The 21927-nt window shown below is 54.4% G+C and overlaps 1 protein-coding gene across 9 annotated transcripts in view; it reads left to right on the top strand.

The window, feature by feature from the left end:
- Positions 1-712: 712 nt before the first annotated feature.
- Positions 713-21927, top strand: part of STK40 (serine/threonine kinase 40) — a 38730-nt gene continuing 17515 nt past the window's right edge. For 3 of the 9 annotated variants that reach the window (XM_034649339.1, XM_002925158.4, XM_034649298.1), the window contains exons 1-3: positions 961-1168; positions 20079-20198; positions 21759-21844. In XM_034649339.1, coding sequence (XP_034505230.1) covers positions 20087-20198; positions 21759-21844 — 198 coding nt within the window. In that variant the 5' untranslated portion in view covers positions 961-1168; positions 20079-20086. Of the gene's footprint in view, positions 737-960; positions 1169-18569; positions 18707-20078; positions 20199-21355; positions 21638-21758; positions 21845-21927 lie in introns of those variants that run through there. The other 6 variants (XM_034649329.1, XM_034649304.1, XM_034649290.1 and 3 more) reach the window with 4 other exon arrangements.

Here is a 21927-nt window from a genome sequence, read left to right as displayed (position 1 = left end):
AACCCAGCAGTGCACACAGGCTTGGAGACGTGTGCCCACATATGGATACAATGTGACACAGGAGACAGCTGGAAAGACACCCGGGAGTTAGACAGTCACATGCGGCCAGCACACTGGCTCACACCTCTGAGACAAAGGAGTGGGGCCACGGTCATTGGTGCGGCTGCCACTGAGCCCTTCTAGCTGCTTCTGGATGCCAGAGGAGGGAAGCCAGGCTCTCAGAGGGCCCCAGTGAGTCACCCGCCTGATGCAATCCCTTTAAAGGGCTCATCTGCTGGTGCAAGAAGCTGATTCATGGAGGGCGTGGTTGCTGGAGGAGGAGGAGAAAGGGACCGAAACTGCAGCAGGAGGGACTGAGAGGTTAGATGGCTGGAATCGTTAGTAGGACCTCTTCACTGTAAACCTCCCTGGTCAAGGCTCCAGGAATCTTCAGGTTGAAGCAGTGTTTCTACAAAGACGAGGGGCCCAGAGTGAAATAAATTGTGAGGGCTGAGAGAGGAATTCCTGTCATTTTATTGAGCCCAACTACAGCGCTTTCTGCACAGAGCTCCAGAAACCGAGAAATGGGCATCAAGGAAGAGCCATTTTTCTGACAAATACAAGGCAACTGGCCGATCCTCCAACTGCGGGAGACTTCTCCCCAGACGGCAGGGCGAGCGTAGGGCACGCGAGGTCCTGCGGAGTCGGGGCGGGGGCGGTGTGAGCGTCCCAGCCTCACCGCAGACGTAGATAAGCGGTAAGTACCGCCCCTTTAGGGTCTCAGCCTCCAATCGTTTCACAGATTTCGGCCCCGACCCCACCCTGAGCCAATCCTCAATCGGATTCCGGCCTCCTGCCTGAAGGCTTCCGCCCATCCTCAAGATGACGCCCCAATCCCGAGGCCGCGGGGCTGCAGACACAGGGGAGGGGCGGGGTCCGGGGAGAGGGGTGAGGCTGCGGCTCTGGCCCGAGAGGAGGGGGCGGTGCGTCACTTCCGTTGTCAGGTGGCGGCGCCGCAGCCATGGAGGGAGGCGGCGGCGGCGGTGGCGGCTCCGGTGGCTACGCTGGGAGGCGGCGGTGAGCGGCTCCCACGCCCCCGGCCCGGCCCCGGCCCCCCGGGACGGAGCGCCGAGCAGTCCCGGCTCCGGGCTACGGACTATGGGCGAGCAGCGCTGAGTACCGGGGGAAGGTGAGGGCGAGGGTCCCGGAGCGGGGAGCCAGGCGGGGGGTGCGGATTGGCGGGGCGGGCCTCAGCGGCCGTGGCGGTGGGACCGGGTTGACAAACCCGAGGCCGTCCGGGTGCGACAGAAATGGCAACAGCGAACGCCCTCTCCTCTGCTGGGGTCTGCCCTTCCCGGGCGGCGGGGGCGGGGGCTGCTGTGCGCGGGGTGCTAGGCGGCCGCGGGGATCCTCCGTCCGGCAGCGGTTCTGGGAGATGGGCACTGCCAGCCTTGCCCGGAGTCAATCGGCCAGTGAGTGAGGGCACCGGCGTTTGAACTCAGCTAGGTTTTCCCCCAGGAGACACCCTCTGCCTCTCCATGCTTCCTTCCCGATCCCGAGAGGGACTTGAAAGTTAGAACGAGTCCCCAGGGCGGGCCAGCCAGGGCTTCCTCCAGGACTTCTCACCCGTCGCAGCTGGGGAAATTTGGGCATCGCGGGAGATGTTCAGGTGCGGGTCAGAGCTACCTGGTTGCCAGTGCTATGTTTGGCCGGTCTTTTCCTAGGAGATAGCACGCCCCTGTGGTCAGTTTCACCTGCCGTGCCCGGTCAGGCCTGCCCATTCCCACGCCACTCGGCCACACCTTCCGGGCAGTGGGTAAGGGCTTTGGGATTTCCGACGCTGCGTTTTCTGCCAACCCCCACTCCCTAGGTTTGATGCCCGTTTGTTGGCGGAAGGAAGAGATGACAGCTGCCTTTGGTGGCAGGATAGACTTTGCTCTGTTTTAAGTCACGGGAGAAACCGGTTGGCTTTGCTTAGTTTTGAGAGCAGTGGGGAAGAAGGTAGTCACTCTGGGCTGGGCACATTTCCCTCTTGGCTTAGTTTTGCATGAGATAAGGCAGAGCAGAATATGTAACTGTATGGCCAAAGAATCCTTGTTTGTAAACAGTGCTTGTGAGTTGCTCCGGGACTCCTGACAACGCTGCTGTGCCAGTGATTTGTGGAGGTAGCCTTCATTTATTCATTCATTCCCCACAGGACAACAACAGTGTCATTGCCTGGAGAGGCAAGGAACCTCTGGTATAGTGGTGAAGAGTGGGCTGTGGAGCCAGACTCCCGGAGTTCCAATTCTGGCTCTGCAGCTTTCTAGCTGTGTGACAGTAGCCGAGTGGTATAACCTCTCTGTGCCTCAGTGTCCTCATCTATAAAACAGGGGTGATAACATAGAGTTGTTATGAAGATTAAAAAAGTTAACACATGTAGGGGTGCGTGGCTGGCTCAGTCGGTGGAGCTTGCGACTTTTTTTTTTTTTTAAGATTGTATTTATTTATTAGAGAGAGAGAGAGCACCTGCTTGCGTGCACAGGTGGTGGGAGGGGCAGAGGGAGAGGGAGAAGCAGGCTCCCCTCTGAGCCAGGAGCCCCATGCAGGGGCTTGATCCCAGAATGCTGAGATCATGACCTCAGCCGAAGATAAATGCTTAATCAGCTGAGCCATCCAGGCGCCCTGAGCTTGTGACTCTTGATCTCAGGGTTGTGAGTTCAAGCCCCACACTGGGTGTAGAAATCCCTTAAAAATAAAATCTTAAAAAAAAAATGTTAACGCGTGTAAAACGCACAGAACCACGTCTGTCACATGATAACATGTAGCTATTATTCTTATTTCAAGAAGGTGGTGGTCTGGTTAAGGGAGACTGACCTGTAAACAAGTAGTTGAAATAAGGTGTAAAAAAGCTAGTAGCAGCAGACACAGAGGGCTGTGGGAGCCCAGACTGGGTTGGGGGGGCGGGTCCTGGGAAGGCTTGGCCGAAGTGGTGACAGTGGAGCTGTGTCTAGAAGGATGGGGAGGCTTAGCCAGTGAGAATGAAAGGGTAAGGTGTTCTACTTAGAGATAAGTGCATGCATAGTTTGTTTTTTAAACTTTAAATAAAGTTTTAATTAATTTATTCATTTAAGTAATCTCTACACCCAATATGGGGCTGGAACTCAGGACCCCAAGATCAAGAGTCACACGCTCCACTGACTGAGCCAGCCAGGCACCCCTGAGTACATGCATAGTTTATTCCAGAAAGCTCAGATTGTTCCATATGGTGGTATGAAAGTCAACATGGTGCAAGGTAAGGCAGTATAGGTTGACAAGGAAATGCCACATTAACAAGTTAGGACCTTATGCCAAGGGCAGTGAAAAGGGTTTTAAGCAGAGGAGTGACATGATTGGATCTGTGTTTTAGAATGATCTGTCTGGAGTCAGTCCTAGCAGAGGAGGGCAGAGGAGGGGAGAGCCTAAAGGACTGGATGCCTCTCAAGAGGCCACTACAGACTTCTGAGCGGGGAGAGTTGGTGCCAGAGTGGGGAATCTCTGCTGAGAAAGCGCTGTAGGCAAAGGGTGGCAGGTGTCAAGCTTCCTGCCTTGCTCTGAGCTTCTCCGCCCAGCACAGAATTGCCTGGTGCATGCGCCCCTCTCTTCCTGGGGTCGCAGGTCACTTGAGCAGCTGGGGAGGTAAGGCTGCCCTCTCAGAAGGCCTGTCGTAGGGGTGCTGCTCTGACTCCCCTGTGTCTTCCATTCGACCTGGGAAGGCAGCAGCCTGTTGTCATGAAGCCAGTTTGGCTCTGCAGTAAGACAGATCGGAGTTCCAAGCCCAGCCCTGCTGGTCACTAGAGGTAACTTATTCTCTTCATGACCAGCTTTGTCATCTGTAAAGTGGGGACAGCAAGGCCCCTCCCTAGGAGGGCAGTTGTGAGGATTAAGTAAGATGTTGCGGGTGGAACATTTAGCGCACACCGAGTGAGAAATACTTGGTAAGTGTTATTACAGACTGTGGGAGAGAACTTCCAAGAAAGAGTTGAAGCAATTAGTCTCCACTGGAACCGCGTCCCATGGAGCTGTCAGAAGTGTCCTGAGGGAGCGCAAGATCACAGAGTTGTATTGTGTTCTTTCTGAAAAGGCAGTCTGGGGGGAGCTTACCCAGTCTGTATGGGAGCCCTGTGGATGATTCAGCTCAGCTCTTTGAAAGAACCTTTAAAAAAAAAAAAAATTGAAGGAGTGCTGAGGAAAAAAAAAATCATATTTTAAAGTATTCACGAGAGAAAAGGTAATTTAGCATTTCTTCTGTGTGTGTCCCTCTTAGTGACCCTGGTCTGGTCTCTGAATAAGTACCCTCAAGAAGCATTGCACACACGGATGTGTGTAGTGGCTCCAAATCCAGAGCCCCAGTCGCACATCCACGAGCCCCCTGTGCGGCAGGAGGACAGAGAGCAGCGCCTGGCCGGGAGGAACCTGCGGGCAGCAGGGCGAGGCGGGCCCCTAAGCAGTCAACACTTGCAGTTTGGCAAGTCTCTCACAGCAGGCTGGGTAGCGCGTAGTGGACCCACTGGGGAAGGAGGAGGAGATTGGGGAGAACTTGGGAGAGCCCTTAGAGCTTAACTGGCTCCCAAAGAGGGGGAGAGTTTTCCGAGGGCTCACGAGGCACCCCGGCCAGCAAGCAGCGTGGCACAGGCCGGGATGCGTGCTGTTGTGGGTGCGACTTTAGAAACTACAGAGGCTCTGGCACAGGGCGTGAAGGGACCTAGCTGTGGCATGTGTTGGAGAGGTAGGCGCCAGTCTAAGATGATTGAACTTCTTATTCTCTTGTGATGGGCTGTTTTGGTTTAAGTGGAGGAAGTACCGTTAGACCTGGAACTTCCCAAGAGCCCTCTAGCTGCAGGGAGAGAGTGGCCTGGGGAGAGAGACTGAGGCTGGAGTCCCGTGGGAGGCTGCTGCAATCATCAGAGCGAGTGCTCGTGCGGGCCTGGATCAGGGCAGAGGCAGCTGGGATGGAGAAGAAGGCCGGAGATCAGAGCTGTTTGGGGAGAAATCAGTCAGACTCTGGGACTGTTTAGAAGTGATGGATGAGGGAGGAGCAGTGGTGGCAGGTGACCTGAAGGTTCCTGGTTTGGGTGACAGAGTGAATGACAGTGCAGAGATAGGGTGGCTTGGAAGACAATGGCTGGTGAAATCCACCAGCTCCATTCACAAAGACCCAAGCGCATCGCTTGGGAGAGGACCAGTTACAAAGTCTGTGGCACCCTGTCCAGCGTTGGACCAGGCTTCCCTTTGGTGGTGCCTGTGTCAGCACCTGGGAGAAAGGCATCTTCCCTCCCTTTACCTTTCCGCTGCCCAGATTTGCCCAGGGAGGTGACCTTGTACAGTGTTTCAGAAACTCAACTGAGTGTGCAAAACTCCTATAATTTCTCCAGCCTTCGGATGGCGCTACAGAGCAGCTGTTCTCCATGCTGCTTCAGCTCATGGGGTCCTGGACAGCAGGGGAGAGGTGGCTTTCCCAGTGCTCCCTGGAGATCTTATCTGGAAAGAGAACTTGAGATCGGATTTACTCCCAGGCTGGGTTAGCAGACTCCGTCCCTCTTCTCAAGAAGGAGAGGTGTCTGCCAGAGGCCACCTAGGACTCAGAGCCACCAGAGAGTGAGAAGGAGCTGGCCCAATGCCCTTGTCCCCCTGAGCTCTACAGGAGTGCAGAGCTAGACCAGAATCTGATTGTGCTATGGAGAGGGTGTGCTGGGAGACAGGGTTTCAAACAAGCCCTTTGGGACTGGGGAGATTTTTACAGGATTTGTCCTTGGGTTTGTGGGGGTTAGGAAGGTGGAAGAGAAAGTGGCCTGAAACAAGAGCATTTCTTCCTCCTCCACCTGCTCAGATGAGTCTGGAGCCTTGCGGGGGGGGGGGGGGGGGGCAGGGCCCACAGTAGCGCTGCGTATCCTCTCAGGCTCTGTAATCATGATCTGGGAGGGGAAAGGATGGTAGCGCTTGCTTTGATTTACTTATTGCCTTAGTGATGGTTCCATTCTGGCACGTGGATGTTTGGGTCATTTCTCATTACGAGTGTGTGTAATTTATTCAGCAAGCCCTGTGCTGATGAACTTAGGTGATTCTCTGTCTTTTGCTCTCCAAACAGAGCTGTAGTGACCATCTGCACGCATACGATTTTTGCCCACCTTAGGAATCTGCAGGAATCCGCAGGTTTCTAGAGGAGAGATTGCTGCTTCAAAGAGTACCATTTATTATTATTATTTTCTAAAGAATTTCTAAGCTCCCTTTTAATACACTGGAGCGGCCTGATGTTGCTGCAGCAAGCAAAGGTATTCTTTTGGGTTGAGGGGCCCCTTCCTGAGGGGAACCTGAGGACTCCTCCCCTTAAAGAGGCTGGAGCCCCCGTGGTGGTCATTCTCTTCGGATTAATGGCAGTCTGCCTGGGGAGTGAGTTCAGGCTCCCCAGAGCTTACACAGTACAGTCACATACAGGCCTGACGGGTTCAAAGAAACTCTAGTTGTTGGAAGGCCTCAGAGAAAACTGAGAAGGGCTCTTGTTATTCAGAACAAAGCTGTCCCCTCTAAACATGTTTACAGACTGCTACCTACTTGGCAAAAGAGGCAGAAGATGTTTAGTGTTTAAAGAGTCTGTGACCCAAGTATCCAGGAGGAAGAAAAAGGGGCCTGGACATTGTAGCGGGAATTGACAAGAGCAGGGCTGCTGTGCCTGTCATTTGTCTTTCGGTTTGGGGCAGAGCTAGTTTGAGGTTTGATAAGGGGACAGCAGGTACTTCTAGAGAGAAGCTCGGTTCCTCGGGAGACCTTAGGACTGGCTAGCCCCAAATTCTGTGGATCTTTGGAACCCCATTTCTGGCATCTTGCCACCTCTAGAGAGCAAGAGTCTTGCTCCTTTTTGCAGTTGGCATGGAGCTCTTAGGGGTACTGCTTTTGGCAGGAGTTCCCAGGGTATGTTCTCTTCTGGCTGCTCTCCCAACGTGGTCCCTCCTGAAGGAACAGAAAGGAGACCAGCCAGAAAAGGCAGATTACCACGACCTTCCAGGTCTTTTGCTAAGTGCTCCACAGTGCATATTCAATATTTTTCAGAATCTAAGGGAGGAGGGGCTGTCTCTGTTTTATAGAGGAGAACCCCCAGGCCCAGAGGGGCTAAGTAACCTGTTGACTGTTTCACAGCCAGTAGGAGCAGAGCCAGACTTCCGGCCTACACTTGTGTGACCCTAGGGCTCATGCCATGCCGTTCATCCTGGGTCGGCTCTGGCCCCAGGGAGTCCAGCCCACATGGAATCTTGGACATGTGGAGTTGTAGAGCTGGAAGGGTCTTTGGCAAAGCTGAAGCAGTCCCTTCTTTGCCAGAAGAATGGAACTGCCATTTCCTGGAGGCAGGTCCCTCCCCCTCCTGCCCTGTGGGTAGTGAGTAAGAAGACTTCCAGCCATATCACCTAGAAGTTAAGGGCCTAGGCTCAGATCAGACCTGGCTTCAAAACCCGGTTCTGCCACTCGCTAGCTGAGTGACCTCGAACAAGTCACTGCCTAGTTTCAGCCTCATTTCCTCTGTAAAATGGACACAGTGCTGCTTGTTCCTAAGGCAGTGATGGGGATTAGACACGAAGTGCTGCTGTCTGTAGCAGGTTCAGCCTAGTGCCTGGCCTGCAGTCAGGACCCAGGGGCCAGCTCTGGTGAGGTCCAGGTAGGCTCTTCGCTAGCAGGTCTGGAGTGTTCCGAAAGAGGTGTCCTGAGCCAGCTCCCAGGTCTCCAGTTTGAACGTTTTGGTGGTCTTCCCAGCCTATCTGGATGCCAGCTGGCGGGCAGGAAGTTGCTTATGGGCATGTGTGCAAGCTGCCTGAGCGAGCCTAAGTGTACCAGGAGCGGTGGTTCTGTCCCTTCCGCCCGACTGTCCTGATGCAGCCTAGCAGCGGCCCACAGGCTGGTATGCTTGGGACACTTCCACACGCGGCCCGTGCCGTACTCCCTCAAGTGTGCCTTCTCTGAGGCCCGGCCTCCCTTGAGCCCGTTACTCCTCTTAACAATTCTGACGGGTTAAAGAAAAGTTTATATTTTAAACAAATTATTATTATAGTAGTGTATGGTAAAAGAGTTAAGCAATATGAAAGAATATAAAATAAAACTCTCCCTCCCCTCCCTGGGCGCCTCATCCTGCCTGGAGGTATCCACGTTGAGTTTCTTCTAGAAATTTCCTGTGCATATTCAAGGGTGTGTATAATCTTTTTTTCTTTACCCAAATGGGATCATATTATACAAATAGTACTGGTTTGTTGTTTTTTAATGTAATATACCGTAGGCATCTTTATCAGCAGGTGTGGGCCTAGTGTTATAGGCCACACAGTATCCCGTAGAATGGAACGTGATGTAGTGAACCAGCCCTTTCTTGGTGGACACTTAGAGTGTTTCTGTCTGGATATCTGTGCGCATGCATGTTTTGATTTTTGTGGCTTTATCTTTTGTGGTTTTTTGCAGCTACGTATGGTTCTGCAGGGGACCTTGTTGAGCACATTTATCTTTGTGAACTTGTGTGGATATATGTGTAGGATAAATCCCTAGAACTTAAGGGCTGGGCTCGAGGTGTGCATTTTCTTTTTCTTTGTTGGCTGTGGTTTCAACACGTACTTTCTGTGCACCTGCCAAGCCTGGGCCGGGGATTCTGAAGTGGCCGAGGCCCAGGCCTCGCTCCTAGGAGCTCACCCTCCCAAGAGACAGACGGGCAAGCAGACATGTGATGAGCGTGTTCCCACCATTGCATGCACTGAGGGTCTGTCGGTGGCGGCTCGTGGACCTCAGCATTGGCCCTGGCTGGTCTCTCGTTGGCTCAGAAAAGGTGAGATTCTCGTGCAGGCCTACCCTCTGAATGGCTCGCCAGGCGACACTCTGATGGCCCCCCTGCCATCAGCCTCTGCAGTCCTGCCCCTCTGAGTAGCCACAGCCAGCAGTATTTTCGAATTGTATTGTTCGTAGTGAAAGTTGTGAAATTTAATTGAATTTAATTTTTGATAGAGGCAGTTAAGGCAAGGCAGTTTGCTGACCCCGGGCCAAATTGCCTGTCTTACAGGATGGTGGTATAGTGATTTTTCCTGTTAGAAACAGTATAAAGAAAGGGGCGCCTGGGTGGCTCAGTCGGTTGAGCATCCAACTCTTGATTTCAGCTCAGGGTGTGATCTCAGGGTCATGAGATCAAGCACCAAGTTGGGCTCTGCGATGGGCATGGAGTCTGCTTAAGACTCTCTCTCCCTCTGCCCCTTTCCCCCACCAAAAAAGCAACAACAACAGTATAAAGAGAGAGCATCACATGTAACTGGGCCTGGCGCAGGCTTTCCCGTCTGTCGCTCTGTAAATCTGGGGTGGAAGGAAGGAAACTTAACATTTGTCTAGCGCCTCCCCCACGCCGGCTCCCAGCAGTCCTCAGGAAACCCTGTGCAGGGGCGGCGCCTTCCCTCTCCTCTAGGTGAGCCGAGGGCGGCCCAAGAAACATGCTCGGGTTGCCCTGTGGACCCGAAGGTGGCTCTCAGACCGAGCCGGCCTTCCTTCAGTCACTTGCTCTTTTCTCCTGGCGTGGTTTGGGCCATTGTGGGCGGCAAGAACCCGAACTCCACGTGGGACTCCGTGGCAGGCCTGGTTCCCTGGCTGAGTCAGCGCACAAGGCTGTCACCAATGGTTTGTGCTGACGATGGGTCCCCTTAGTAGCAGGGCAGGCTGGCATGAAAGGGAAGGGCTGTCAGTGACCTGGTCCGGCCTCGCTTCACAAGGCAGAAGGCCCCCCGCAGAGCCAGGGGGCCACCAGGAAGTCTCTGGAGCCAGTGTGCTTGGCTGCTTCCCCAGGCTCCCTCTCTGGATGGGAGATACCAGAGCAGCACGGCCCCAGTCTGTCCCTTCCTCCTCTGACACCCACACACAGTGACGGATTATTTGTTGTCACATCAGCTGCTTCCGGAGGCCCTTGGGAGGGGCAAGCTGGTGGCAGGGCTGGCGTGGCTGCCCTGGATTCTGCTCTGGTAGCTCTCAGAGTGGCTGCCGGTGAAGCCCTCTGCCCCATCTGCAGGGACTGTTCTCCCTTCCATTTGTCTTTTCCCCGGAGGGGCCCACAGGTCCACATCCGCGTGTACAGCCCTGGAGCCCTTTCTCCCAGAATCGTTCGGAAACACATCCTTCTGGCCAGAGGCCTCTCGCCTCCAGTCTCGCCACCCCAGCCGTCATGGAGGCTGCAGAGGGGCCCGGTGGGGACTTCCTCAGGGCAGTGAGGTGAAGAGGGACATCACTGATTATGTAATCTTCTTGTATGGGACTCTGACCTCCTAAAGGAGACCGGAGCTGGACCTCTGAACTGCAGACACTGGGCTTCCCTCGAGCAGTGGGGTCTTGGCCCCCAGGGCTGCCGCGCTGGCCGCATTGTCCTGCGAGGGTAAGGCGGTGACAGAGGATGGGGCTGGTGCGGATGTGCTGGGGGGGAGCGGGCTGGGCGCAGGGCCCTCTCTCTGACCGCCCCTCCCACTTCCCACTGGGCTGAGTCACTTCCTCTCTGGCTGCCGCAGGTACTCTCCCACATGCCCGAGAGCAGAAGGGCTTCAGGGGGTGGGGTTCACCCTGGGCCACGAGAGGGAGCAGACGCTCGCCTTAGAAGCAGCCAGTTCGCTCGGTACCCCCGAGGCGGTAAAGCACGACATTTAGGGAATGATGTGATGTTATGTGTTCTTGACAAATTGGAGCTATACATATCCTGCATTTTTAAAATGAGCAAAATCATCACACTGTTTTGGAACAGCGAAGATGACAGCGCATGCATGAGTCTTTGTCGTCAGGGAGTCCTGGCTGAAGCCAAGGGATTACTAATCTGCCTCCCCATCCCCCTGCTCCATCCTGAGCTCCAAAGCAAATGGCTTCCAGTGGGTTCCTGGAGAGGTTCCTTGTATTCTTCAGGCTCCCAGGGAGAGGGTTCATGCCTACTTCAGGGGTGGCTGTCATTAAAACTCAAAGGAAAAGCTGACAAACAGAGCCCCCTTCCCTCCAGCTAGCAGGAGGTGAAGAGAGCAGGCCTCAGGCAGCCTCCTGGGGCCCTGGTAAGCTGGCCAGGGTCTCTAGGCTTCACCCTCACAGAGGGTAGGTGACTAGTTCAGGGAAACAAAGCAAGCGAGTGACGGAAGCTGGAGTTTGAACCCGGACCTACCTGACCTCAGACTCCATCTTGCTCTCCCAACTGGCGTTTGAGTCGCTGGTCTATGGTTTGAAACACTTGGTTCCATGCGCTGTGAATCCTCTTGGTTCCCTGAGTTGACGTGGTTGGAGAGCAGGCCTGTGGAGAAGTTGGGAGCACTGGTAGAAACACCTATATGTGAGTGTTGGGGTGCAGTGGGGGTGGCTCCCGGAGTGTTTGGGTCATGGAGGGGTGGGGGGCACTAACTTGTTGGCTGGTAGGAGGATATCTCAAGAACCCCACCTCAACTCGGCCCCTCTCTCCAGAGAGACCTGCTTGGGGGCCGGAAACACCTTCTCTAGGGACAAGCACAGCTCCTCTCTCCCTGCATGCCTGCAGCTTCCCGATTCCAGGAGAATGATTGCTTATAAGGAATCCCAGAGGGTACTGTCCTCTCTCTGGTTGGCATTCCTAGGCCCGTAGCCATCATCAGGTGGGGAAGGAGCAGTCGAGGAAGAAAGAATATGGGATTCAGAGCTGGAAAACCTGTGCCCACATCCCCCCTCTTTGAGCAACCAGTCAGGTAACTTTAGGCAGGTCTCAGTATCTCTGAGTCTCGATTTCTTTTTCTAGAAAATGCTGTGTTTGGTGGTAGTGGTGGTGTTGGGGATCAGTTACAATCATGTATTGGAAAGTGCTTTGTAAGCAGCAGAGCCGTGTGCAAAAGTTAGTTGTTAGGAAGAGTTCATTGAGGGTGTGGGCCTCCCACGTGGGCTCTGAGTCCGAAACTCACCATCCAGGAATGAGCGCAGGGAGCTTTCAAGGGAATTGGCAGACCTCTAGTGTGGAGGGGTCCGGTCGATAAAGCAGATCCACAGATCTTAGTTGGGTCACGTGTTCAGATTTCCCACTGCTCACGTCAAGCTTTGGTATTTCTTTCCAGGTATAGTCAGATAAAATGCAGAGTCAAGCCTGGGGTTCTTTTCTCTGGGGGTAGCCAGAGTGCTAGGAATTTTTCTGACCAGTAGAAGGACCTTCACACTACGAGCCTAGAGTGACCCAGAGGACCTATTACTGGGGTGAGGGGGTAGGCCATGCCATCATTCACATGAGCCCACATCTTGCTGTAGGAAAGCGGATCTTTTTGCTGGATTCAGCCAAAAGAGGGCTAGTCTGTCCCTTTGCCAGTGATAGGTTGGGCCCAAGCCTCAGGCATGCTATGAATGAGTCCACTCCTCAGTGGGGGCTGCTCTCGGACAGCAAACACTGTCTAAGCACAACACCTGGCGATCAGCCAGCCTGGCACCCTCCCTGTCCCAGGTATCCAGGCATTTCTGACATGGGACTTTGCCTGGACAGATAGTTCCCAGCACCCTTGCAGCCCAGTTACCTACAGCTGGGATCCCCTGTCTCTCTGATCCTGGATGCTGTCTCCTGCCATGAGCTGGTGGACCATCCGTCCCTACTTCTGGGCCCCACTCCAGCCCTGGCCTCCAGTTGGGTGATCTCTGTCCCCTGCCCCAATGTGGCTTTTTATGCATTCTGGATGCATAACAAACAGTTCTATGCTTCGTTCGCTCCATTTTCTCATTCAGCGGTGTGCCAGGCCCTGGGCAGGGTGCAGGGAAGCAGCAGTGAATGGGAGTTGCTCCCTCAGCAGTGGGAGGGAGTCAGACAGGACGGTGGGGGGGGGACAGAGGTACGCTCGGGTGCTCTGGCAGCTGGAGGAGGAAAGGACTTGCTGCAGTGAGGACTGAGGGAGAAGGATGAGCCAACCAGGGAGAGGACGGCAGGGCAAGGGTGTTCATGGCACACTCAGGGAATTGTGAGTCATTTGGTGTGGCTGGATTTAGGGGCCTACCAAGGCAGTGAAGCTGGACAGGTAGCCTGGGTCTGGCCAGGCTCACTGAGGAGTTAGGGTGAAGGACAGAAGGGCATCAGAGGACTCCCAGAGCAGAGACAGACAGAAACACTGCAGGCCCAGGTCCTGGAGCAGAGGAGAAAGTGGACGGTGCTAGAATCTGTTACTCAAGGCCCCAGTGACACAGGTAGCTGCGGTGGGGTCTTCTATGGAGTCGTTCCTGATGAGCCACAGAGAGCAGTGCCCAGCTGTCTGGCACCTGGCGCAGGGAGAAACCCTTTGAAGAGGTGCTGCAGGAAGGCGCCACCAGGTGGCAGCCCTGGACGTGGCACCAGGACCACTTTTCTTCAGCGCAATGTTTGCAGGGGAGGAAGGGGGGCATTCAACACCTACCTCCTGTTCCTGCCAGCCTGCCTCTGCCCAACAAGGATGAGACCCCACGTCCTGCCACTGTGGACTGTGTTACCCACAAGGAGTCCCTTTAAATTTGTAAATCTGGACAACAGATTCTTCCAGGGCCTTGGGCGCTATTCCATCCAGCAGTTCTCACTTTCTCCTCTCTCTGACCTCAGAGTAAACTGCAGGCATGTGACCCCTCACCCCCAAACTCTTTAGCATCTCTCACCTAAGAGCAAGGACGTTCTCCCACGTAACCATAGTGCAGTTTTCAAATTCAGGAAATTTAACATCCATACAGTCCGTATTTCGATTTTGTCAGTTGCCCAGTCATATCCTTTATGCCTGCCCCCCACCCCCAGGATCATACACTGCATTTACTTATCTTATGTCTTTAGTCTCCATTAATCTAGACTGGCTCCTCAGTCTTTATCTGTCTCTGTGTTTTGTTTTGTTTTAATTTTTTTTTTTTTTTTAGATTTTATTTATTTGAGGGCAACCCCCTCGGGTCCCTGCCCCCCTTGGGAGCTTTGTACTATCACTTTGCTATCGCTCAATAAACCTTGCCCTACTGCCCACCAAAGAAAAGGGGAGGGGATTTTATTTATTTGAGAGACAGAGCACAAGCAGGGGGAGGGGCAGAGGGAGAAGGAGAAGCGTACTCCCTGCTGAGCAGGGAGCCCAATATGGGGCTTCATCCCAGAACCCTGGGATCATGACCTGGGCCGAAGGCAGATAGATGTTCAACCGACTGAGCCACCCAGGCGCCCCTGTCACTGTTTTTGAAGCATACAGGCCTGTTTTTGTTGAATGTCCCTCAGTTTGGGTTTGTCTCATGATCACATTGAGGCTATACATTTGGGGCAAAATAATAACCATAAGTCGATGTTGCATCTGGAGTAATATGGTGTCAGTTCTGTTATTGGTGATATTAACATTGACCATTTGGTTAAGGTCACAGCTTGCTTTTTTAAAAAATAGAGGTGTATATACACACAGTGAGTTCCACAGATCCTTTAATTATACAATTCAGTCATTTTGACAAAAGCACATCCTGGACTGGAGGCACTAGGTCTTAATTCAAGACTCCTGGAGAGTCCCTTACTGTGCCCCGGGTTGATAACTGCCAGCTGGTCCTCCAGCCTCTGCTTCCCCCTGGACCCATGAACAGAACAAGAGCCTGAGATGCTGTGCGCCTCTGCCCTCTCCTGCTGCCCAGCCCCCACTCCCCAACAGCTCTGCTAGCCCCAGGGCGCCTCCCCAGGCCAACAGCCCAGTGGCAGGTTCAAGGCCTCTTAAACTTTCCCTCTGGGTGCCTGCTTTCTTCTACCCATCCCCTCCCCCCATTCAGTGCCTATTAAGTAACAATCCCTTTCTCTTTGGGCAGGAGAAATACAAAGCTATTATGCTTAAGCTAATAATAGCACAAGCTAGCAAATGCTTGCAATATGCTGGTAGGTACTCTGCTAAGCCTTTTGCATGGGTTCTCACTGAGTCCTTAGCCCGGCCTGGTAAGGTAGGTGTTGTACTCCGTTTTGTAGCTGCTGACTTAGGAACTTGTCCAGGATCTTACTGCTACTAAGTAATGGTGCTAGGGTTTGAACCAGGACTGACTGACTCCAGAACGCTTGCTCTGACTCAGAGATTCCCAGCCACTGCGGGTTATGTGGATCAAGATGGAGATCCCTTCAGCCTGAGGGTGGCTGGGCACAGGATGGCTGGGGTCCCATGTTCTTTACCCCCAAGTGTCGTACAAATGGTTCTGTGTCGTACTGTGAAAAAGCCAGTGACCCATTGCTCTAACCATATGATTGTGCTCCCTTAGTGTCCTCTCGGCCAAGACTCTTCTCCCTCCCTCCTAGGGTCCGGTGTGGGTCTAGACACCCAGACCCTTAACACATGTGTGGCCAATAGCATTGAGGCCAGGGATGGGTGGGAGCTCTTTGCTCACTTGTAGGTGCCACGTGAGCTGAACGAGAGCAGGGTCTCTGCCTTTGTAGACACTGCCAAAGGTAAAGTCCGGAAGACAGAGGTCTGCACAACTCAGGGACTTTTTGGTTGGTTGGTTTGGTTTGGTTTGGTTTGGTTTGGTTTGGTTTGGTTTGGTTTGGTTTGGTTTGGTTTGACAGAGCCGGAAAACATGGGGGTGGGTGTCGGGGCTGCTGACAGGGACAGCTTGAATCTTGACACCACTGGTTCAGCCTGACCCTGCAGTGTAGACACAGTCCCTTGGCTCTTGGCAGGCAGGGGAAGCTGCTGACACACTGCGGCTACCAGCTGCCGTTGTCGTCATACACAGGCAGACACACAGCAAGCAATGCACCCGGCCAGGGTCTGCTGCCGGCTCCTTGCGGAGACTGACCTTCACTGGTTTGGTGTGCAGGGTCACCCGTCTCTCCAGGAGCCCAGAGGTTGCAGCAAGAAGCCCAGACAAGGTTGAGTGCAGAACTTTCTGCACCGTGGGCAGGCTCCTTCTCTGCCCCTCATGCTTGTGGGGGATGGGAGGCTCGATCTGGCTCTGTGCACACGTGCGTGTCTGCTGCCTCGGGCGTCTGGGAACCTTCGTGGAGGAGATACTTCTGGGTGTGAGTGCTGGGCCCCTCCTTGGTCCCGCCAGGCTTCAGCTGCTTTGTAGTGGGTGGAACTGAGGGAAGGCTGAGCTGGGGGGCCTCAGCACCAACTCTTTGCAGCCCACCTCCTGTGGTGCTTGATGGTATGTCCACCGTGTTGAACCATGTCCTGCCGTGGAGTGCCCTGCCTGGCCCTATCCTGCCAGCTATCCTGTGTGTACGCCGTCACACTGCACCCCTGGATTTGGCATCATGGGCCTTAGAACCTTATATGTTGCTAATGGCCCAGCCTTCATTGCCTCTGGGGAGAGTTGGGCTCCCATCGTCAGCAGCTTTGGAGTGAAGTGACCTTAACCCCGAAGTGACAGGGTAGGGCAGGCATCCCCCTCCTCTGGACATGGCATGGTGGCTGTCACAGAGCTTCAGCCCTCCAGCACTTAGGCCCTTGACCTACTCCCCAGGCTGGGCCAAGCAAGTGAACCCCCAGCCTTTAGGATTGAGGCACACAGCTGGCAGCTGGGGGATGCCAGGCTGGTTCTCTTTCAGTGCCTGCCTCCTGGCCTCCTCCCTTCACCCCCATTGTTGCCTCACTGAGCTTCCCGGTGAATGCAGGTTCTAAGGGAACTGGTGCCAACCCAGGAGCGTAGCACACGGAATAGTTGACAGATTTAAAGCCCCAGAGACTGTTAAGCCAGGACGGCTGAGTTCCTGGAGAGCTGAGCAGCAGTAGGCCCAGGAAACACCCAGGCAAGTGGCTACCCCTTAGCCAGACTGGGCCTGGGCCCTTGACCCCAGACCAGGGTAGCTAGACCTTCCACTTCGCAGATCTCACCTTGAAGCCGGGATCCCTCAAAGCAGCGTTCCCCCATGGGAGCATTCGTGGACCATTTGCTGGTGTGTCTCTGGGAGGGGACCCATCAGGATGGTTTGAGGTTGGGGCATATCCTTCCTGTACCTCAGCAGGCGGGTGGGGGACAGCCGGGTCTATCCTAAGAGGTTTGTCTTTGCTCACCCCCCCTAGCGAGCCTGAGTCAGCTTCCCATTTTCCAGGCCTGCCTATTCACGCTGTTTCCTCTGCTCCCCGGCCCTGGGTGGCAGGAATGGATGTTCAGAGGGGAAACTGCCTTGCTACCACTTCCCCTGCCAGCATCTTTTCCCTCTCCCTGCCCGTCTGCTCCTATCCTTCTGTCAGCCTACATGTTGGAGCAGTTCCCAAGCCATTTGCTTGCGCTGAATCCTGAGTGGGGTGGGTGGGGTCAGGCCGAGCCCACTCAGTGTCTGTGCTGCAGCTGCTCCCCACGAACTGTTGTCTAGACCGTGCCGGTGCGGAGGCGTCCAGGCGGTGTCTACACAGATACGAGGGAGCCTCGGTGCTGCTCTCCAGGGAACCAGCAAGAGATGGGGGCTTAGTGCTGCAGGGAAGATGGCGAAGAGGACCCGAAGGGAAGTGAAACCAGCTTATCTCCCAGGGCGGGAGCAGCTCCAGCACTGGGCTGCTGACCCAGGGAGAACCATCACCAACGGGTGGGAAGGCATCCAGCCATTCCAGAGTATCTGCTGGGCCAGGAGCTGGGGGTGCAGTGGTTTCATACACACACACATTTTTATCCTTGTGGAATTTTTAGTCTAATGGTGGGGAAAGACATTAAGCATGTAAACACGCAAATAAATACATAATCACAAAATATGGAAAGTGCTGTGAATGGGAAATTCCACCATAGAGTAACTAGGACCCAGTGGTGGGGGAGATATCAGGGAAGGTTTCTCTGAGGAGGTGATATCTAAATTGAGAAGGATGCATAGAAGTTAGCCTCACAAAGAGCAAGAACACTGTTCCAGACACATTACTCCCCAGCTTTTTAAGATTTTTCTAGAAGCAGTTTCATTCCTCCCTGCTTTTGTATGAATGACTTTGAATCTGTTTCCACCATAAGCCTCTTTGGCAGAAGTTGTGGCCGAGCCTAACTGTGGCTTCTGCTCCATCTGGGGACTATCAAGGCCTACTGAGTTACATGGTCCTAGTTGCTCTCAGAATGAAGTCATGGGTCTGCTCCTCCGTGGCACAGCTCTGAAAACAAATTGGGGCTTGATGGGAAGCAAGCCTGGTAGATTGGACTAGAGGTGTGCCAGGTCGTCTCTCCTGCTTTCCATCTCACTGCTAGAGCCGGTCTCCTGGGGTCTAGAATAAGGGCCAGAGAGGCAGCACGTGAAGACTTAAGCTAACTGGTGAATATGCAGCTGTCTCAGAGTAGAAAGGGGCAGCCTTCCAGGATTAACAGCAAAACAAACTAAAGGAAAAGAGAACTATTTAACTACATAAACATTTAAACTTTTTTGTTTTTAAGATTTTTCTTTATTTGTCAGAGAGAGAGAGAGTGCGTGCTCGCAAGCACAAGCAGGGGGAGCAGCAGGCAGAGGGAGGAGCAGGCTCCCAGGACCCCAGGATCATGACCTGAGCTGAAGGCAGACACTTAACCGACTGAGCCGCCCAGGCGTCCCATTCGTAGCAGGGAGACTGTGTAGATACTTCAAGTGGTGCCTAGGACTGTCAAGTAGGGATGTTCATATTTTTTTTTTACAGCTTTCCTGAGATATATTTCACCTCCCATAAAATTCACCCTTATCATGTATTTTAGGTGGGAGAAAAGGAAGCTTACAAAATGGTACCACAGTGTGGTCCAAACGTTGGTAATAATGAGAGCTAGAAGCGTGCTCACATGGGCACATGGGGAATCCTGCTTGAACGTTAACAGTGACTGCATCCGGATGCTGAGGTTATCGGTACCTTGTATTCTTATTTCTGCATATCTGTATTTTCTAATAATTCTGCAGGGAATGCCAATGACTTTGGTATGAAGGAAAAAATTATAGAAGTTTAGGGTTCAGTGTCCCCAAGCCTTTCATGGAAGGATAAAGGCTGCACTCCCAACTTGGCTGTCAGGTCCCCTAGATCTGGCCCTTGTCCCTCCCTCTGGGTCACCTCTCGCCACCCCTTGCTTCATGCTGTACGCTCCGGCAACATGAACTCCTTGGTTGCTTATGTGCCATTTCTTACCTGTGTGGGTTTGCTCACTCGGGTCCTTCTGCCTGGAATGACCTTGCCCCTTGCCCAGCCCACTCCAGTATCACCTCGGCAGGGAAGATTTCCCTGAGCTGCCTGAGGGCCAAGGGCCCCTCCTCAGGGCTGGGCAGCTGGCCTTCCCTGGGCATCCCTGAGACCCTCTGCCCTCCCTGTGAGGAACTCATCTGTGTACATCTGTGTCCTTGCCTCGTGTCCAGGACACTGCCTCCCCAAGCTGTTAACTGTAAGCAGCTGAAAGGAGCAAGTCTCTTGTCTTACTTAATCCACATCCAGAGGTTATATTCTAGAACCTGGCTCCTGTGTCCCTCTTTCATCTTAACCCTGGAGGAGACAAGGATTTCCAGGTAGATCCAGGCGCTCAGTGACCTCCATCTGCGTCCTTTCACTGGCCAATGTACCATCTGTGTTTTCCTTAAAAGTAATCAAATAAAAAATTGAAAATAGGATAAAGAGAAGGGAAAGTATCCCCCCCCTTGACAACTTTGGGTGTGGAGGACCTAAGAGCCAGGGGAGTTTGAGAGAGGAGATCCCCAGGGCAGCCATCTTTACACTCGGCGGGCGTGAGAGTCCCCAGGCCCTCTCCCCACCGTGCCCCAGAGATCAGATCAGTGGCGGTGCAGGGGACCCAGGATTCAGTACCTCTGGCCGCTGGGCTGCAGGTATTTGAGGGGAAGGGCTCACTTTGGAAACAGTCGCTTCCGGGCCATCTCTCCTCTCAGTCTCTGGGGTGGTCTCTTGGGGACTCCAGTTTGCATCTGCACAAAGCCAGTGTCGTCTTCTCTGCATGTGACTGGCCCTTGAGGTGGGCTGGCTGCCCACTCCATAGTCTATGCTGCCTGGAAGGACATCCCATTTGAGCCCCTGATTAATGCCAAGGAAAGGAGCTGTGATTCTTTGTCATGGGGAACCTTCGGTACTCCTCCGGGAGGGGGAGGAGGTGGCAGCAGCAACAGCGGGAGCAGCGGCAGCAGCTGTGTGACGCATCCCCAAGTCAGAGACTTGCAGGCTGGGTTCGCCTGAGGAAACTCGCCGACTTGCTCAGCGAGAAGGGCTCTTCTCTGTCTTGTCTAGAGCTGAGAATGAAGCGGAGAGCATCGGACAGAGGAGTTGGGGAAACGTCGGCCAGGGCGAAGGCTCTAGGAGGTGGCATTTCTGGAAATAATGCAAAGAGAGCTGGACCATTCATCCTGGGTAAGCCTCTGACCACCGGGTGGGCCGGGGTGCGGGGCGCAGGCGCAGTGCCACACCCACCGCAGCGCACGTGCGGGGCCCTCGCCTTGCGACTCTGAGTGCAGTCGCTTTGTGCCACTGGAAGATCCAGAACCTTGGGTCACGCCGTACCCGAGTTGTCGTTTTTGTTGTAGCCTCACCAGCCTTCGATCAGCTCCAGCTGAGAGCTAGACTGTCTCTTCCCCCAGAGCACCCCATTTGCCCCCCACCCCATGCGTCCCCCGGGAGGCACACAAGCTGCATCAGAACCTGAGACCCATAATCCAGGGCACTTCTCTGACCTTTCTCAGAGGGCACAGTTCATTCCACACGGCGTCTGGTGTAGCCCCCCCCAGATTTCTTGTAAATTGGCACAGAAGTCGTGCGGAATTGGGTGTGCCCAGTGGTCCGGAAGAGCAGCAGGGCCTTTCTGCCTGATGTTGGAGGCCCAACAAATCAGGGGTGCTGTGCTCAGGGTTGCAGGGGTGAAGTGGGCACTGAGGACACCAGAGACTGGGTGTGAGTTTTGCTTTGGGGCGGCGTCTCGGATTTATGGGCCCAGGACAGCTCCAGCCCCAGTCGCTGGGCAGATGGTTCCCGGCGCCTACCACGTGCCAGGCCTGGGCTGTTTGCTGGGGCGCAGCAGTGAGCAGGGCAGACAAGTTCCGGCCCTCACAGAGCTTAACGTTAGTTGGAAACAGAAACCGAGTAAACAACACGCAAGATCATCAGCAGGCGGTGAGGGCCGTGAAGGAAGTGAACGAGACGAAATGAGAATGGGACGGCTTACAGGGAGTGCGTACAGGGAAGGTTCCTGATGGGGAAGTGATGTTTGGGCTGACCCCCGAAAAGGAGAAGGCTCCAACCATGTGAAACGCAGGAGAAAAGCATTCCAGACAGAAGAAACAGCAAATGCAAAGGCCCAGAGGCAGGAAAGGGCTTAACAAGTTAGTACATAAGAGCCCAGTGTAGCTGCCGTACCGGCGAGGGGGTGGGGGGGCATGATCAGTGAGGTGGGCAGGTACCAAACCGTACAGGACCTCAGAAGCCAAGAAGGAAGTTTCGACTGTATGTTGAGAACAGTGACACGCTGTGATGTGACACTGTGACCTTGTCTGACTTCTGCTCTGAACGCTCAGGCAGGATGCCAGCAGGGGACAGCGAGCAGTGTCCATCTCCAGGAGTACAGAAGTGCCCCAAACCTGGGCCCCGACAGGGGCCAGGCGGCCACCGCCGACGACCAGGGGAGTTCCCAAAGCTCTAGTTCCTCCTCCTGGAGATGCTGACTCAAGGCTCCAGGTTGCCGCAGGGACCTCTGCTTTTACCACCGGCTCCTCAGAGGTTCCAGCACACCCCCGCCGTTGAAAACCCCTCCGTCTGGGAGCCGGCCTGGAAGAGTCAGGTGTCCCTCAGGCACATGCGTACGTGCTCCTCCACTGTCGTGGGGGGAGACGTGGGGGGGCTGCGAACTGCAGAGAGACCACGTGGCGCCACGAGAGACAAGGCTCCAGAAAAGTAAGCCCCAGGCTCTGTGTGCCGTAGGTCCCCGTCTGGGCAACTCCCCGGTGCCGAGCATTGTGCAGTGTTTGGCGAGGAAAGACGGCACAGATGACTTCTATCAGCTGAAGGTGAGTGAGGCGCCCGGGGCGGGGAAGGCTCGGGCCCCAGGGGCTGGCCTGCCAGCCTGCTCTCCCCTCTTTTCTACCTTCAC

The sequence above is a fragment of the Ailuropoda melanoleuca genome, chromosome 2 (assembly GCF_002007445.2).
Source record: "Ailuropoda melanoleuca isolate Jingjing chromosome 2, ASM200744v2, whole genome shotgun sequence".
Lineage (NCBI taxonomy): Eukaryota > Metazoa > Chordata > Mammalia > Carnivora > Ursidae > Ailuropoda > Ailuropoda melanoleuca.
Note: the sequence above shows the minus strand (reverse complement) of the source record. Positions and strands in the feature narration are given on the sequence as shown.